Source organism: Rattus rattus, chromosome 13, assembly GCF_011064425.1.
Source record: "Rattus rattus isolate New Zealand chromosome 13, Rrattus_CSIRO_v1, whole genome shotgun sequence".
NCBI classification, from domain to species: domain Eukaryota; kingdom Metazoa; phylum Chordata; class Mammalia; order Rodentia; family Muridae; genus Rattus; species Rattus rattus.
Window position 1 is genome coordinate 70,211,281 of NC_046166.1, and position 19,240 is coordinate 70,230,520.

Below are 19,240 nucleotides of genomic sequence, written 5' to 3' on the forward strand. Positions count from 1 at the left end.
TGCGCCCAAGACTGAAGATTCCAAAAACGATGTCTGCAGAGGAGGGTAGAAAACAGTCAAATTGTATCTGGGAAGGATGCCAGATCTTGTTCTCCTTTCATTTTACCGCTTTCTAGGTCATGATAGCAGTGAAATTTTGAAGATACTAGAGTCGAACCAGTCAGCCAGCCTTGCCTCACCCAACTCGGCCCCGCCCCAAAGGCCCCGCCCCACTCGGCCTAGGCCCCGCCCCGCCTGCCCCACGCCCCGCCTGCGCCCGCTGCCTCCTCCACGGCCCAGAACCGCAGCGAGCGCCGGGTGCGGCGCTGCCGCCGCCGAGATGTGACCTTCACCGCCGCTTGGCCAGAATGACCGGAGCCCGTGTCCCGCGGCGTCCGCGGTTCGCTTCAGCCTCTCGGGTGCTTTGACCGCACGCTCCCGGGCTCCCGGCCCGGGCCTCGCCATGCCGCCACCGCCCGGGCCCACCGCCGCCCTGGGCACTGCGCTTCTGCTGCTCCTGCTGGCCTCCGAGTCTTCGCACAGTGAGTACCGCAGGGGCCCCAAACCCCACCACCCCCTGGTGTGGGCTCCAGGCCTGCACCCCGGCACAGCATCCCCGGTACCCCAGACACCCTGGCATCCTGGACCCGGACCTCTAGGCACCACGGACCCGGAGCATCCCAGACACACAGGCATCATGGTCCTCGGAATCCCGGACCCCAGCATTGCAGCCCCGAGTGGGTACAGGTTGACTGCACACCCTTCTTTCTGCAGCTGTGCTGTTGCGGGCGCCTGAGGCGGCGCAGTTCCTGCGGCCCAGGCAGCGCCGCGCCTACCAAGTCTTCGAGGAGGCCAAGCAGGGCCACCTGGAACGGGAGTGCGTGGAGGAGGTGTGCAGCAAGGAGGAGGCTAGAGAGGTGTTCGAGAACGACCCGGAGACGGTGAGCGGGCGCCAAGGTCTCGGGGTGGGGCCTGTGCGTCCCAGAACACATACTTTTGGGTGTCACAAATTCCGACTTCCACCCTGTGCAGGTCCGGAGACACGGGGACTGTGGAATCCCAAACATCCCTTTCCGGAGGTTTAAGGGTCCTCGTGTGGACCGCGCCACCACGCGCACCCCAAAACTCGTAGACACCGAGCCTTGTTCCCACCCCCTTGCACTTCTCCATTCTTGAGCCCGGGTTCCTCAGACGACCCCCCAGGTCCTCTGCTTTTCAGGAGCGGAAGGCGTGCCCTTGAGTGGGATCCGCTGAGATCCCTTCAGTAGAGTGTGAAGGAAGCCCTTCCGAGGACTTGTTTCAACTAAACCTTCCCCTACCCCAGAAAAGAAAGCACCAGCGGGGGTGGGGATGGGGGATCCGCAGTGATTTGAAACTCAAAGCCTTCCTAAGGTTGCTGGTCCCTAAATTGGATTGGAGGTGAGGGGTGGGGCTCCCCTTTGGTCTTCTCCGGAGGGACCCAGGGTTTTCCAGAAAGAGGAATTGAAAGGTCTCGCGGCTGGAATTGCTTGCAACAGCAGGTCCAAAAATACGACGGCTGGAATTGTGTAGAGAACATGCTATACAGGCGGGCGGGCGGAGAGCAACGTGAGGAAGGGCCGGCACCTGCCTCTGCAAGGGCTGTTCCGGCCCAGGACAAACTTCTATTAATAATGTCCTTGGGGAACGGAGCAGGCATACAGCCAACTGCAGCCAGCAGCCTATGTATGCCCAGGACTCTCCACAGAAGGTACATGTGGGGGCGGAGTGGATTCATGGGGGAACACACTCCAGCTTAGGGCATGCCTGAGGTTAAGAGCTGGACTAGCACACAAGCCTCCACAGTGATGCTGAGGCCCCCTGTCACCTGCCAAATCGGTATGGTTTCACAATTTTGGGTTCCGCTGGCATTTTCCTTTCAAAGAATTCTTCTGGGATGAAGTAAGGATCACGTGACGTGAGGATGGATCTGTGTGAGCCATTCGGGCCTTTGCTTTGACTTGTGCCTAATTGGCTGACTGGACAATCCCCTTTCAAAGCTGCTTTTCTGATACCGGTGCTGCAGCTGCTGAATGTCACCATAGCTGCTTTGGCACTGTTACCCAGTGTGGAAGCCAAGACCAGGTGACAAGCTGTGCCCTACCCCCCCAACCCCTCCCGCCACTCCCCCCCCCCCCTCTTCCCTGCCCTCCCCTCCCTCCAACCACCCTCCCCCGCCATGGTGCTGCCCCAGGCATCAAACAGCAGTACAGGGGCAGATGGCTGATCTTTTTATACCCTTGCTGCCGCTTCCCTGTTTTGATGATGGCTCCTCTCGACCCAATGAGTTCAGCTATTGACATTCTAGGGCAAGTCCCAGCCCTTGGTCACCTGGGCTGTGGACTTAGGTGACTGGTTCCGTGTGTTACAACTCCACCCTCCCGTGAAGCGTTCTGGTTCTGCCGTTCAGTGTGGACAGGGCTTGTGGTGACAGGAGTTGAGAGCAGCAAGGCCACCACCCAGCCTTGGAGTCCCGCCCCTCTGCAGCCTGCCTGCCAGGGCGGACAGGCCCAAGCTGGCCCCTTCTGGCTGCCTGGACTGGGGAGCTGCTCTTCTTTGAGTCAAGTCCCCTCTGGTTTTAATTGCTTGTGCGCTTTCATTATAATTTTATTTGCGAAGGCGTGAAGTGAAGACGTGAAAAAAAAAAGGGTGATGTCCTCAGGACCCCCCACCTCCTTCAGGCCGTGGGAGACTTTCCCTTTTCTGTCAGCATTTGGGTGAAACTCTAGGCTATAGTGCTTGAAAGGGCAGTCCCCTCTGGTCCTGTCACAGCCTGTCTCCTTCAGGACTTGGCAGACACCTGTTCCCACCACAGCTATCTAGAACTGTCTTCTCTGCACCCCCTACACCCCAACACATGGATTTTCCTCTCATGAGTCAGCTTGAATGCCTGTGCCTCTGGCCTGCAGTGTGGAAACTGTTAGCCCTGGCGTCCAGCCTGCACCTCACCCCCTCACAGAATTCCAAATCAAGGCTCTTTCCTTGCTGCTACCACCTTGATCTGGCCGCTAGTCGCTTTTCTCCTGTTCCCATGGCCTTGTGGGATACTGGGCAAGCCTCAGGAAAGGGTAGTGCCAAGGCATGCTCTGGAGTCCTGGTGGTGTTCCTTTGCAGGGACCTGTGGCTGGAGTCTCCCCTACTTCATACCCCCGGGGAGCCTTAAGACCTGCGCTAGTGGATGTGCAAGCACGGGTCACCTTCATAGCCTCAGAAGGAAGAGTGGGAAGAGAGTTACCTTCCAATCCAAAATGCTAACTCAGTGTTCCTGGCTTTAAAATGTAGCTCATTTCTTGTGTTGAAGGAGGTCCATGAGACGACTTGACAGGGGGCGTGGCTTGGGCTTACCTGCCCCATTGTTTGTGACAGTGAGACGCTGTGGTCTGCAGATCACCTACCAGGCCAGATTCTCACAATGGTCGTAGGGAATCCTTACTGGGCCAGGCAGGATCCGCACAGAGAAGCAGAGAGCAGAGATGCGGTCAGTGCACACTGACTGAGAAAAGGAAGAAGAGGTCCGGTGGCTTCAGCGTTGTCTTTGGAGTGAAGGAGGACTGTGCATGGGGGTATGAGGTATGCACAGTTAAGCAAGGATCATCAAGTGTGGTCCGGCTGATGCGGTCTCAGTTCTGATTCTGCAAAGTAGTTAGAAGGGGTCTTTACTCCTTGAGGGGACGAGGGGATCCTTGAGCGTGCAGGTTCCTTCATAATACCTGTTCTCAGTGATCTCTAAGACTCTGTTGTCCCTTGAGACCATCGACTTCTCTTAGGGATCTGGGACAAGACAAAAATGTTATCGGATCCTTCGTATCCGCTCGCTTATCTTTGTGTGGTCAACCTTGCAGGGGGAGGAGATGGCTATGTATCTGGTTTATGTAGACAGTGCTCAAGGGTTTAGCATGGTGGCCTAAAAGAAAGCACACAGGCCCAAAATGAAAGTGGAGATGCCAAGCCTTCAAGTCCTCTTGTGGGCCTGAATGAGGAGTCAGTGTGGTTTTTAGTGAAAGCTCTCGGTACTTGTTAAAATCCCTGTGGTGTGTTCCCTGTTGTGGATTTAAGGTGCTGGAGTAAACCAGTCAGCCTCCTGTGGCTCCGAGTGGTGTCCCAGCTGACACACACCTGCACACCCATGGTTCTTACCTCTGCTATTCATTTGCAGGGCCCTCAGGGAAGGGGTGAGAGTGTGGACCTGCCTTTCATGCTGGGTGGGCCTAGACAACTGGAAACAGGCCGACTCCCACGTGATGAACCATGAGGTTGTTTTGTTTTGTTTTCTCACTGTGTCTGGGAAGAGTCTGGCTCTGTTCAGTTAGCATTTCTTCTGACACTGGGACGGTCCAGACCTGGCCTGGACCCTCCAGTGAGTGAGAGGAGGGCTCCTCACCGACACTGGTAGCCTCTTACTGACTTTCTCCAGGGAGGAAATGCAGGATCCCTCCACCCACATTCCTCAGTGGCGGCTCCCCTGCAGTGGCAGCCCTGGCCACTTCTAATCTCTCTGTCCCTTCTGTCCCCCACAGCCTCTCTGTTATCTGGTTTCCCTTTTTATTGTTACTGTCCCTTCCGGGCACTTCCTTCTCACTGGCCTGGTTCCCTGTTCCAGTGGCTAATTCTGAGAGGCCCTGAGGTTGTAGCTCTGCCCCAGGTGATGTCCTTGCCTCTAGAGATCCCTAATCAAGAAGTTAATCCTAGCTGGAGCCTCTGCCCCATACTTGAACCTTACTTACCCACACGGAGGAAAACCTCAGGCCTGGTTGCTGATTGGCACCTTCTTTTTAAAATTTAAGATGCGGGGCTGGAGAGATGGCTCAGTGGTTAGGAACACTGACTGCTCTTCCAGAGATCCTGAGTTCAAATCCCAGCACACAGTGGCTCACAACCTTCTGTAATGAGATCTGATACCTTCTTCTGGTGCGTCTGAAGACAGCTACAGTGTACTTATATGTAAATAAATCTTTTAAAAAATTTAAGATGCAAAATGCAGTATTGCAAGATGCACAGTGGGTTGTCTGGCTTCGAGGATTAATCCTCCAGGAGCTGAATACCCCTCTGCCTGCCTCCCTCCCTGTCCTTCAGCTCTGGGTAGCTCTAATTCATTATCCCTGCCTGCCCCCAGACCTCTGCTGCTGCTGCTGCTGCTGCTGCTGCTGCTGCTGCTGCTGCTGCTGCTGCTGCTGCTGCTGCTGCATGAATTCTCATGGATGGGACTTTGGGGCACTATTAGTTCTAAGGGTATGGGACCTAGGTGACCATGTTTAAACCACGTCATTTTTCCTGTGATGGTGGGCTCTCCAAGAACAGCTTGGGAAAGGTCAGTTCCGGGGCAGGTGAAACACCCCTCAATCCCCCTCCTACCCCATTTCCTCTTAGAATACGAGACAACAGGACAAAGGCCCAGCGTGGGGAGGGAGAGTAAAGGAAGAGGTGTCTTAGCAGGAAAGAGACCTTCTGAGACGTGGAATTTGGACTCTTGGCAGAGAAGGGACATCTAGGTGAAATACTCTGCCTAGGCACACACTCAAACACATGTGCACATATTCACACACATAAGCACACATTCATGTGCCTGCATAGACACACACATACCCACACATACACACATAAGCACATACTCATACCCTCTCTCTTGACTTGTCTTGGAGTTCTCCCTCTCAAGCTTCCTTTCCCCTCTGTCTTCCCAATTTCTTCATGGCTTTGGCCACCACAGGCCTTGGAGGGTAGGGTACTGCTGTCCAGGGTCACCAAGCGATGGTCAAACTGCCTGTCACTCTTCTGAGCTGGCCTGGCATAGGCTGGAGTCTGGCTAATGGGTCAGGAGGCAGGGCTAGCCACCTAGGGAGCTGGAGGTGAGCCTGGGAGGAGACAGGCCCTCTGGTTCTATAGGCACTAGCTATGGATGCTATGGAGGCTGTGATGCTATAGGTGACACTGCCAGGAGGCTACAGGGGCCAAGATGTTTGGGAAATATTCTTCAAGAAATAGGTAACATGAAGGGCTCCAGAACTAGAGCTCCAAACTCAACAAACCAAACCAGCCCAGGTTACTCACCCAATGGCCCTCGGCCAGGTTCACGCTTCCCTGATGCGTAAGGGCTACTAGCCGAGCTCAGATGACAGCTGCAGTGGCTTCTGCCACGCGGAGCTCCTGTCTGAGGCTCAGAGACGGGCGTTGGAAGCCTTTATCTGCTGACAGTCACACTGTGCTGGCCCTTCACTGCACGTGCTTTGGGCTTGACCTTGACAATATAAAGTGTGGGGGTTTTGTTTTGTTTTGTTTGGGGTTTGGAATTTGTTTTGTTTTTGTTTTTGTGTTTTCAAGGGGTTTTTCTAGGACAGGCAATACAGCTGCCTGGTCCCGTACTCAGGAATCAGGTGACTTCACCAAAACCTCCCCAGTGAATTTGTAAAATACAATGGTGAGGGGCAGGTACAAGATAGAAGGAGGCCTGTCATTGGAGGAGAAGGAAGGATGGGTGGGAGAGAAGTTTGAAGGAAGAGGAGGAGACTGGAACGAAAAGGAAGGGAGACAGGAGGGAGAGAGAGAAGCCGTGGCAGGACAATGGAGGCTGACGCGTGAAGATCTCGCTCCGTGTATTTACAGGTTGTTATCGATGTTCTTAAGGGATGGATGGTACCAGGCTTTGTATGTTTAAGTGGGCAATTATATCTTATCAATTGGATCTAAAAAAAATAAAAAAAAAAAAAAGAGCATACCAGGACCTACCCGGATTCTACTTTAGTGTTGATGCCCACGGCAATGAAATACACGTTACCACGTGACCCCTTAAGCCTGCCGTAGATCGAGCACACTTCTGGAGGCAGGCTCTACGCTAACGGCCTCTGTCCTCTGAGGGGAGCAGGCAGCAGCCTTCTACCTCCCGGGGCATTTTGCTCTTCACGGATGGTCAGTCTGACAGAACCACTTCAGGGCAACACCTCTTGTTGCAGAATCGCTTAGCTCTTCTACCTTTGGAAGCTCAGCGGGGGAATCCCCCAGAATTTCAAAGCTCTCCCTTGCAACTCTGCCTTCCTGTCCATGCTTAGAATGTCCCCCGAACTCAGGTGAACGGTGCTGTTTACATCGTCACACTGTCTCCGCGCGCAGAGCCGGTGAGGTAGAACAGGGCTTCACTCCACGCCCAGCATCCGATGCTGAGTTCGTTGGGAGGGCGCATTCCATGAAGCCTCTTTGAAAGCAGCGTCCCAGATGTATGCCTCCGGACTGTGGGAGTCAGCATCCAAGGCACAGGGTATGGGTGTGAGCGCTGTGTAGGGCCCAATGCTGCTTGTGGTGGGCTTGTCTCCTGTGAGGTCCATGTGATGAGGAGAAGTCAAAAAGGACACTTAGAGCATGCGCCCCCAACAAGGATGCGTGTAACATGTTCCCCCAACTCTACAAAAAAAAAAAAAAGCCAGACGTAGGACTGAAAACCCAGATTTTAGTCCACTGCCTCATTTCTGCTAGGCAGAGCTGTCTCGGCCTCTAAGAGTCTGAGAGGACTTACAGGTGAGAATGGTGTTCCACAGCTGCTGGGCAGAGTAAACTAGAACCCTCCCGGTTGTGTGTCATGGGCTGGTGGTTGGGCTGTCCTTTCTGCGATTACAGAAAATGATGTCAGTTCACCCGCACCCCGCTCTGGGCTCAGAGGTTTCTCCATCTTGATCATGCATGTGTCCAACATTGTCCTCCTGTATGAATTTGGTTTGTCTTTGGAACATGACCTGCCTTCAGACGTAGTCTGGTCAGGCAGCCACTGAAGCTATCCAGCTGCAGCCTGGCTGGTGAGGTCCTCCAAGGAGGCCAGGAAGAGGGATTGAAAGCTGGAAGCCAAGGGCATGATCCTGCCTGGTGCTGTGCAGGGGACAGGGAGATCAGTTCTGAGCTGTGTCCGTCTCGGGAAGCTGCAGAGGCCACTGGGTCCTTCTGAGTTGGGTGTTAGAACTGCTGTATCCTTCCAGGAGAAATGTCGCCTTGTGCTGGCCTCGAGTCAGACCTGCAGCTGTAGGACTGGAGTATGGGTAGTGCTCTGTTAGCTTTGGCCTTACCATGTGCATGGCTGTGAAAGGCTCTTCCTGGCCATGTAAACAACAAACACACACACCAGAACTCCTCCTCACACCCGCTGGCTGCATTCCCACACTTGACTCTATGACGTGAAGGGCACTTTGGTCATCTAAGTTCCTTCCGGATATTCTTTCCAAAACTGTAGGAGGGCACCCTATCACCCCCTAGTCATGAGGACCTTCCTCCCCTAGGCTCCATCCCTGTTACCTCTGTTCTCATCCACATAGCCCCTCATCGGTGAGAGAGAGGTGAGAGAAGACAGGTGAGGTAGGCACTCTGCTGGGAGTCTGTGGCATTGGCCTGTCTGGCTGCCTATTGCTTACAACATTCCCGAACGGGCTTCTAGTCATCTGGTCACTGGCCACGAACAGCCAGAGGGCTTGTGTACACTGTACAGTGTGGGGATACAGAGCCAGAAAGAGCTCTTGGGAACCAGTGCCTCAACCAGAAAATTTGTCTTACCAAGATATTGTATGAAAACTAGTGTCAGGGAACATCTAAGGGTGAAGAGAGCTGTGCCGGATGGTTCTACGTCAACTTGACTCAAGCTAGAGTCATCTGAGAGAAGGGACCCTCGATTAGGAAATGCCTCCAGGAGCTCTCGAAAGCTTGGAGGGCATTTTCTTATTTAGTGATTAATGTGGGAGGACCCAACCCACTGTGTGTGGTGCCATCCCAGGGCAGGTCGCCCTGGGTTCTATAAGAAAGCAGGCTGAGCAGGCCATGAAGAACAAGCCAGTGAGCAGCACCCCTCCATGGCCTCTGCATCAGCTCCTGTCTCCAGGTTCCTGCCCTGTCTTGACTTCCTTCAATGATGAATAGCGATATGGAAGTGTAAGCCAAATAAACCCTCTTCCTCCCCAACTTGCTTTTGGTCATGGTGTTTCATCACCATCAATAGAAACCCTGACTAAGACGGAAATTGGTACCAGGATAGTAGGGGATCGCCATGACAGACCTGACCATGCGTTTTGCGGAGGAGCGTGAAAGGACTTTGGAACTTTGGATTAGAAAAGCTTTTGCGTGTTGAGGCTCGGTGAGTTGTTCTGTGGGACCTTGGAAGATAAGACTGTCGTTCACAGTGCGGACAACAGAGATCTGGCTTGTGAAGTTTCAGGGGGGCATTTTAAAGGCTCCACTGGGGCCATCCGTTATTTTGAATTAGATTCCGTGGTTCTGGTTAGCTGGGGCAGAAGAATCCGCTGTGATAACAAGAGGCCAGAACCACTGCTGTGAGACCTTTGCATTGCTGGGATACTCTCTTGATGCTGGCACTGAGAAACCAACAGGGATTGAGCAGAAAGCAGCGTCGTTGAGGTGAACTCTTCTGGAAAGTGTTTTCCTCAGAATCAACACGCAGGAGCTTTGTTCCAGACCTGGCCAAGTTTGTGCCTCGTGCAACTGACCTTGGCAGTATAAGTGGAAACAGGTGGCACTGGTTTGAAGGCGTTGAAGGGGTCATGGGGAGCAGCTGAGGCTTGGCAATGTGTAGTAGAGTTGATATTTCTGAAGAGAGCACAGGAGAGGCTGTCGGAGATAATGTAGCCCAGTTGCAGAGGAAGACCCAGCATTTGGGAGATGCTTGGTACCCTGGGATGACCACCAAGGACAGCAGCAGCGGTGGCATGCAGCCAGCCGGAGCCTAGACAGTCTGTATGCATCGCAAAGGCAGAGCCAGAGAAGTAATCTAAGCTCCTCAGAGAAGCCCATGATTGAGAAATTTCAAACGATTTTGTATTTTTAAGAGTCTGGATATCTTAAAGGGACTGAACTTGTAATAGCTTTGAATTTGTGAATGCTGTGGGACTTTTAAAGGTACTGATGCTTTTAGTGTGAGATCTTGGGGATGAATGAGATGGGAAAGGTTGAGACTCAATGGGACGTGTTTGTATGTCAGGTTGGCAAGGGGTCAATCGTGCTGAATAGTTTTATGTCAACCTACGAACGCTAAAGTCATCCAAAAGGAGAGACCTTCAAATTAAGAAAATGCCTCCTATAAGATGGGATGGTAGGCAGGCCTAGTGCGTTTTCTTAATTAGTGATCCATGGTGAAGGGCCCAGCCCATTGTGGGTGGTACCTTCCCTGGGCTGGTGGTTCTGGGTGCTATAAGAGAGTAGGGGGAGCAAATCAACAAACAACACCCACCATAGCCTCTGCATCCATTCCTGTCTCCAGGTTCCTGTCCTGTTTAAGTTCCTGTCCCACCTTCCTTTGGTGGTGAACAGTTATGGACCTGTAAGCCAAAAAATCCCTTTCCTCCCCAGCTTGCTTTTGGTCATGGTGTTTTATCACAGTAATGGAAACCCTGAGACAAGAACTCTCTCTCCTTGGACTGAAACTCCTACCTGGACTGAGATGTCCTTCTACGTACATTTTCTCAGAAAACATGTGGAGAGGTTCCCTCTAATTGGGTCTAGGTGACACCAATTTGCCTCTTCAAGAAGGTGACTGACTACACAGTCACGCTCTGCAGTCATCCTGCAGAGGCTGAGTCAGCAGAGGCCTCTGATTCCTAGGCTTCTCTCTGTGACGTCCTTTCTGAGCCCTACCTTTGGGGGAGCCACAGCGCATGACTTTTTCTCTGTGTGCCTGGCTCCAGGCTTGATTAGCCAGTGATAGCCCTTCTCAAGAGGCCTCATGCAGCGCTGGTTAACCATTGCCTTTCTTCTCTTTCCGCAGGACTATTTCTATCCAAGATATCAAGGTAAGTTAAAGCTTCTGTAGTGGTTTTGTTGCCATACACACAGCATGCCTGTCTCATGCTGGGGAAATCCCGTCACCGTGGTACTCCTGGGAGAAGGGAGCTAGGAGGTCAGAGCTGTCAACAGTACTTGGGTCGAACACGAGTGTGGTTTTTATACCATCGTTTCATTCCAAGTTGCCTGGGCCTCAGACTAATGCTGCTGTTTTGCAGATCTCTTTGGTTGATTCTTCCAGGCCCTGCCCACATCTGGAAGTATGGTTCATCAAGTGCCCTCCAACTTACTGGTCTCAGGACTCTGCACTTCTGACATTATTGAGGACATCCCCCACCCCCAAACACACACACACCAAAAAACTAGCTTGGCTTGTATGTTGTGTGTTTATCAACATCTGCTCTTGGCTTAAACTTAGAACCTTGCAGAAGGTTTTTTCACAGCTTGTGGAACAGGATCATACACACTCGCTCAGCCACAGGAGCAGGGACACGGTGGCAAGGAAAGTATCATACGCTCCTTTATTTGCTTGTTTATTTCTCTAAGTGGTTTCTCTGCATAGCCCTTGGCTGTCCTAGAACTCATTCTGCAGACCAGGCTGACCTCACACTCAACAATCCTCCTGCCTCTGCCTCCCAAGCGCTGGGATTAAAGAAAGACATTTGCTACCCTGCTCTAATATGCTCTTGTAGGCGAGCCAAACCGAAGTAGGAGTCTAGCCTGGAGGACAGTCACTGTGCTTCCTTAAGAAGCTCCACATTCCTCTCTGAGCACTGTTTGTTTGATGGACGCCCAAAGCACTTGGATGTGTATTGCTTGTGAGAAGAGTATATTCTTGGGCTTCAGACTTCTCACCACACACTTGCGTAAGATACTGGCCTTCTGTTCTACAGGAAGCTGCTTATAATCTGTCTGGCAACAGCACAGGAGACCAGCGCCTAGCCTGCTGTGACTCTCCCGTCTTGGGTACCAGAATCTTGACAAGAGAATAAAGAAGTGTCTGACACACATACAGCCAAGCTGGGATGCACGGAATTCTCTAAGACACAGACTACAACCCAGAGCCTCAGTGTATTTATTAGATATAACACAGGGGAGAGACTGGCTAGTCTCCGTAGGAAGTCTCTGTAGATATCAGGCTGTACATACAGAAGGAAGAAACCACAGTTGCTGGCCTTTACATGCACCGATCCATCATCCGTGAACACTCATTTTCAGAACCCCAAGAAAGCGTCACCATTCCTCTTGATGATGGGTGATGGCTTTACCAGTTTCCCATGGGTCAGTTGGCCTTGCAGTCATCAGAGATCCCATGTCACAATACACAGGGTGTATTCACTCAGGGTGTCCTCTGAGGCCCTGCACCAGCCCAAAAGCTTTGGGCCATCTCCAGTGCCAAGGCAGAGGGAGCTAGTCCACCTACACATGCGTGTGTGATGCACACTGTCTTCCCACACGCGGACAATCAACAGTGGCCTACTGATGGGCCAGACAGAATGGCTGAGCACCGGTATACACAGCCATCATGTGTTGTGTGTGTTCTAATGTCATGCTCCTGGCTCCCCTTGAAGAACACATGTGTGCCACATCGAGTACTCTGCAGGCTTAAGGTGCCTTACGAATGCCTCTGCCTTCAGAGTAAGAACAGTATCCTTAGTCCGGCCTGGACCATTGCCATCTTGAAGTTTGGCTTTGGCCATAGTCACACTTGCACCGCAGCTCTTGATGGTCATTGTGATGGGAGAGTCCAGCACTCATCGGTTCTGGACTCAGGTGCTCTATACTGACAGGCAGACTGCACACTCGCTGGAGATCCACGGTGTCTGAGTGAAAAGAAACTGTGTTCTCTGGCCCTGACTCGGATGCTTGCTCCACCCCAGGGACGGAAAGAGTGACTGTGCTGTCTGTTTCTTGCAGAGTGCATAAGGAAATATGGCCGGCCCGAAGATAAAAACCCGAATTTCGCCACCTGTGTTAAGGGTAAGTGTGCTCTCCTGCCTCCCTCGAAGCACATCCTGGGTAGCTAGGGCTCGGTTACACTTGGGGTTAAAGCCGCTAAGGGAGAAGCCGTCAGACCCTCCCAAGTCAGCTTCTTGCACTTTTAACTTTCTTTTTAAGAAAGTAAGCGCATCTTGGTTTTGCTTTTAGTGAGCAGTAAATGTACACGTAATGGGGGGGGGGTTTAAATAGTCCGTAGGGTATGAAATGTATCCCCTACCACGTGTCATGTGGGCAAGACCCTCTTTCAGCTCTCTGCCTGCACCTAGGATGTGGCTTTTGCATACCTGTGTCACCCCATCCTCAGCTACCCCCTGATTGGAGTCCTTCCAGGGCAAGTACAGTCACGTCCCCCATCAAATGTCGGCTGCCTTGCAAGGCAAGGCGGTTGACTAGCTTTGGGGGCTTGCTTCTGTTATCACCAGCTAGAATGATGTGCTATACATCCGTTCAGTTCCTAAGAAAGGGCCAGACACAACATTTTTAATTAACTTATTTATTTACTTATTCACTTTACATCCCGCTCACTGCCTCCACTCCCGGTAAACCCCTCCCACAATCCTCCCCCACCCTCCTCAGGATGGTCATTTCTTTCCTTACACTTTCTAATTCATTGGTCCATATCAAATTATCGTCACCTTTGCCCCCAGTGCTCTGAGAGGTTATTCTATTATTCTGGGTGGTGGATAGGATTGTGGTTTCAGACCACCTCTTAAGATGTTTTGGATTGCAACGACACCCTCTGGTGGGTGGGGGGACCTGATTATTTCTGCTCCTTTGGTGGGAGGTGGCCTGGAAGAGGAGGATGGGATTATACTTCCAAAGCCTGTCCCTGAGCTGAAGAGAGGTGAAAACCTCCTGTGTCTGCTGGTACCAGATATGTTAAATTCGTTTGCCCAATGCCTTGCCGGATCGGGGCTAAGGCAACGCTGCCTCATGCCTGTCTCTGCTCATCACAGGTCCCATGAGCACCCACCTGGGCTGCTGTTGTCTATGCCCCTCCTGGAGGCTGTACAGAAGTGCCCCCATATCCTTCTGCTGAGGCATGGGAAGATAGGGCCAAGGCCAAGCCCCACCAGCTCTGCAGGCTGCTACCCTTTGTACCTAGCTCCTCACCTTGCTGTCCACGGCATGGCAGAGCCCGAGTCCTCTGGTTACCTGTTTTTCGTTAAAAATTAAAGCAAAAGTTTTTGCAGGCCCCATTCTGGCATTTTCTAGAGAGCTTAGACTTGGCCCTAGGCAAACCTTGGCCATAGCAGGTCTTCTGGGAACCCATCACCTCACCTCGTGGGGGCTGGTCACCATGCCAACAGCAACTAGAGTGACGGGGAGAAGCCATAGTCTAAGCACGGACTCTGCCCACCTGGTGCCAGGAATAGCATTGGCTTATGTTCCGTTCCTTTCTCATAAGCCATTCCTGGTTCCCCGCCACGTCCAATGGGATCCTCTGACAGACGACATCAGGCAGTGGTGGATGGGTCAGGTCACCAGGGTTTTCCAGGGGTCTGGGCGCCTTCCTGGGGCCACAACAAATGGCCTGGATTGGACAGGATGGTTACCAGGTCCTAACTTGTCACCTGGTAAGCCAGCACACACAAAGGACCCAGGGTAGACTGTTAACGTAAGAATAGCAACTTCGGGGATTTAGCTCAGTGGTAGAGCAGCAAGCGCAAGGCCCTGGGTTCAGTCCCAGCTCCGGAAAAAAAAAAAAAAAAAAAAAAAAAAAAAAAAGAATAGCAACTTGCCTGTGGAAAGGTAAGAGGCCCCCTCGGTGCCTGCAAAACAATGTCCACTCTTTCACCTCTCTTGGGATGTGTGGAGAAGTTCTGGGCACCTGCCAAGGGTCAAACATTGGACTTGATAAATTTCCAACAGGAAAAGAAATGACATGTCATGGGTGGTATTTCTCTAAGGACAGAGGAACAAGGGTTTTTGGCATTGGCTCTGTGTTAGGGACTCTCTTAAAAATAATATTAATCCATTGGAAGTTGGCACTGCATCATTCCCTCAGCCTAAGGACAGATTTTGCAATGGGTAGATGTGGCTTTCCTGGCCAAACTGACCAGCCCCCATGCCAAACTTGCCAGTGTAAACTTCAGAAATACACTTAAGCCTCCAAGCAGACACTTTTGTTAGCTGAACACCACGTCCTGGCTTCAGGTGGGCTCCCACAGGTCCACAGCAGTTGTGGAACAACGGGGCCCTCCAGTCCTGACCCCTCACTTACAGGCGACTCTGACTTTACCCAGCCCTTACATGCTTAAGGAAAAATGACATTTTATAACGATCTGCCAGCAACCACTCTGAAGGAATAAAAACTAGCTGGGGACTCGCAGGCACGCTGTTGGCTGCAGTTTGTGCAGACCCAGCAGACTTTGGATGTAAATGTGGAAGGGCCACAGGGGGGAAAATAGATCGCAGAGCTTCCCCGAGAAGCCTAAACTTGCTTCCCAGGCCTGTCGTGGGCTCGGCACCCAGCCCGGCTGACCCAGGACAAGTGAAGGCTGCCAGCAGTGAGGTTGACCTGAAAAACCTGATGAGCTCTTGCGTGCATCCGGGAAGTCCAGAGGTTGGCCCCTAACTTATCTTACGCCTGGTGCTCCCCCTGACCCTGCTAGGCAGCAAGAACCTCCTTCTTCTGGAGTTCAGGTGTGGGGAGCAAGACAGCACCTGTGGGGAGGGCCCCCAGGAATGGAGCAAACACTGGTGTGGATGACCTGGAAGACTTCTGGCATCCTGCTAGGGTAACCTCCAGGAGACAGCATTTCCAGTTCCCTCTGGCTTGGCCCGAAACTGTTCCCTGTAACTCAAGAAGGAACAAACTCTGGCTTCAGACCTACGCTGGCAGCGAGTAGACTGCAAGTGCCCAAGGGCTGACACCAAGAATTAAAGTCAGAGATGTGAATTGTCATGACTCTCAACATGGCTGCTCACCCCCTGAAAGTGGAGGAAGAGCAAGTAAGCATCTCACAGCCACTTCCTCCAAGAGGGACAGCTCAGGCCCCTCCTGGTCCTCTGCTTCCGGTCTCACCTTTTCAGCCCCAAATTCCCTGTGAGATGCCAGGTAGGGTATAGCATCGCCTGTGATGAGGCCTGAGCTGATGGCAAAAGATACAAGTACGGCCATGCTCTAGGAGTGCTGGGTCACACGTGACTACCCGCCCTCTGCTGCAGGTCCAGCAGGGGCTTGGGTAGAAGGAGGGAAATGGGGTTGGTTACCCTCATCCAATCAGAGCTCTCCACGTCCTGTCTGGAGTCAGCCCCATTTCATATCTTCTACCTCTGAAACTCTAGAGCCACTCTTTGGTCAAGCAGTAGGTAGGGCATATGTACATCAAGGAGAAGGAATCAGGAAACATTATGACGTTTAACAGTTGGTGTAATTCCTCTGGGTGAAGGAATCCCAGTCCAAGTGGGAGACCAGTCTGGACACTGATCAAGGCTAGGAAGTGGCACCCCTTGAGAGAGTCAAAGGAGCTGACACCCCGTTATTTCTAGACCCTCTAGGACAGCAGTTCTCAACTCATAGGTTCCCACCCCTTAGAGGTCGAATGACCCTCCCACGGGTCAGCTAAGACCACTGGAAAACCTAAGTATTTATATCGTGATTCGTAACAGAATCAAAATTACAGTTATAAAGTAGCAATGGAAATAATGTTATGGTGGGGAGGGGGAAGGGTATCACCGTAATGTAAAGAGCTGTATTAGAGGGTCACGGCATGAGGAAGGTTGGAAACCATTGCTTTTGTACTATCTAGCTGTTGGTCGACAGGAGCCACCCCCATCCACGCATCCAGGAAGACTGTAGATCCTTCAGAAGGAGCAGGGCGAAAGGGCCCAGGGTTCCTATCCTCTGGGTAATGCCCACATCTGCTCATCCTCTGAAAGGGTTCTTTGAGAACAGGATATAATAATGGCCCTCTGTGACTTCCCAACCTTGGGGTTGAAGCCCACGCTGAGCGTTCCTGCCCCCATGCAAGGCATGGCACAGGCTGTGTCTGGAGGTCTCAGCTATGCTCCCAAGGTACTCCACGGAGGGCAGGGACATCGAACAACCATTTTTTTAAAGACTTATTTATTTATTATATATAAGTACACTGTCGCTGTCTTCAGACACACCAGAAGAAGGCATCAGGTCTCATTCCAGATGGTTGTGAGTCACCATGTGGCTGCTGGAAGTTGAACTCAGGACCTCTGGAAGAGCAGTCGGTGCTCTTAACCCCTGAGCCATCTCTCTGGCCCTCAAACGACCTTCTCACTGCAGGCTAGAAGCTAAGGACTGAAGCCGTGTGGCTCAGTCACCCCTGCGTCTTGTGCGACTGGACACTGCACACCTGACATCATGCCTCAGTGCTGAGGTCCTGTGTGTCTGGCAGTGGAGCCTTTGGCCTATGCAGTGGGCTCCATCAGTGCTGTGGAGAGAATGTGCCCAAGTCCTCCTAGGGGATCTTGGAGACCCATTTCCTGGGAGGCATGAGCCAGCAGTCCCTCTTTGCATAGTCCAGTGACAGTCAGTCCCTCCCAGTAGACACTGGAACTGGTCCCAGTACCTTGAAGTTTCCCCACATTTGTTTCTCGTGGAGAGCCTCCATCACAGCTTAGCCCGCTTTGGAACTCCTGGGAGCTCCGCTGGGGCCCCCACCAGAGGCTCTGAACACCCCCAACTATGTGGGGTGGTGGGGCTTTCAGAGATATCCTGAGTGGTTTTCTTTTCTGTATCCCCCAACTCAGACTTGCCTGACCAATGCACCCCAAACCCCTGTGATAAGAAGGGCACTCAACTCTGCCAAGACCTCATGGGCAACTTCTTCTGCCTGTGCAAAGATGGCTGGGGAGGCCGGCTCTGTGACAAAGGTGAGTCCACACCTGACCCTCCATCTGTCCCACACTCTCTAGTCACACTCTACCCCTCCTCCTCATCACCCCCTAACCCAAGACTGGGAGACCAGCCATCCCTACAGTCTGTTCTGTGTCAGCATCCCTCTTGGGAGCCCATTGCAGGGCCAGGGTGGGATGGCGCTCGCCTGAAAATCTCCTGAATGCACCAGCGCCAAGGTTCATCCTCTAGAGCTGTCAGCTCCTAGAGAGTTGAGGCTCCAGAGAGCTCCTTTGGGGACCACGATTGGAGTGAAGGAAAAAAACCACAGGGCTCTTAGCACCCCAGCTGATGGGCTCCACCTTGAGTTACTTGGGTTCAGGTGTGAGATGTTAGGTAAAACTACAAACAAAACAGCAGAGTGTGCCAAGCTTTTCACTCAGGGCAGCCCTGCTGTGTGTCCATAGGATGTCTGGATAGATCTGTTCAGGGTGCTAGACTAGGCTGTGTCTAGGTCTCATGTCTGCTGGGTACTAATTGGTGGGTCCATTTTGTCCTACACCAAGTCCCCTTGTGCACCTAGGGACCCTTAGAACCGAGCCTATAGCTCTCCCCACCAGCAGTAGTTCGTGTCTCTTTGACCCTCACACGGGCTGCCTTACTTCCCATGAGGCTAGCAGGGAAGTGCCCAGGTAGGAGGCCGTTACTCTTTCTTCATGTCCAGATGTCAACGAGTGTAGTCAGAAGAATGGGGGCTGCAGCCAGGTCTGCCACAACAAACCAGGAAGCTTCCAATGTGCCTGCCACAGCGGCTTCTCACTTCAGTCAGACAACAAGAGCTGCCAAGGTAAGACCCCGGCTGTGCACTTAGACCCTTGCCTGGCTTCCTATCCTGGGGAGGGGTGGTAGGGATGAGTGTCCTTCGGAGATGGTCAAGTCCAGCCTCCTGGACATGATTCCCTAGACCTGAGAGCAAGGGCAAGATCTGGAGATGCCCATCCACACTAGTGCTTCCAAGGCACCCTCCAACCCACGGAGCCTGCAGACAGCCTGTGCAAGTGACTTCAGGGAAAGGTTACAGGCCCCAGGGCTCCTGTGCACCTGCCATACCTCCCAGATCCTCCCAGCACAGAGTCCCTCTACCCTACCCCCAAGAACACAGATGGGTGCCCCCCCCACTGTGTGGCCCCACTCCATTCATTCCAGATCAGGGGGGCTGAGGACACCCAGAAAAGCATCTCCAGTGTCCATGTTTTATCCCTGAAATGATTTAGGGTATGGAGGAAAGACACCCCAACACAGATGGACCCAGGGTATCTGAGTCACTGATGCTCACTGGGACCCGACCACGACAACCTTTGTGGGTGGTCCAGATGGATGCAGGGGGTGGGGGGCGAATCGGGGTTTGAACATAAGTATCATGAGACAAACGACTATTTCCCTCACCCAACTTGAAAAAAGGGAAGACTTTTTTTATTTTTATCGTGTGTGGAGCTCGCCCCTGACAACCCTGAAGATTATTCTTAGACGGTATGATCGTAGGGGAACTCTCGGTCACTGTGTCCCCCAACTATGAGTAATACACAGGAGACACATTTGGGAATAGATAGCTCTACCCTCCATGTCCTCCTTATTCAAGGTAACAGCGGTGCTCTCTTGTAGCTCCCATCC

At 52.5% G+C, this 19,240-nt stretch overlaps 1 protein-coding gene across 1 annotated transcript in view; it reads left to right on the plus strand.

Annotated features, from left to right (window-relative positions):
* Window positions 1–251: 251 nt before the first annotated feature.
* Window positions 252–19,240, plus strand: part of Gas6 (growth arrest specific 6) — a 30,626-nt gene continuing 11,637 nt past the window's right edge. Inside the window, exons 1-6 of the mRNA XM_032918731.1 lie at window positions 252–521; window positions 754–920; window positions 10,739–10,763; window positions 12,673–12,735; window positions 17,485–17,607; window positions 18,294–18,416. Of these exons, the coding sequence (XP_032774622.1) occupies window positions 443–521; window positions 754–920; window positions 10,739–10,763; window positions 12,673–12,735; window positions 17,485–17,607; window positions 18,294–18,416 (580 nt within the window). The 5' untranslated portion in view covers window positions 252–442. The remainder of the gene's footprint in view (window positions 522–753; window positions 921–10,738; window positions 10,764–12,672; window positions 12,736–17,484; window positions 17,608–18,293; window positions 18,417–19,240) is intronic.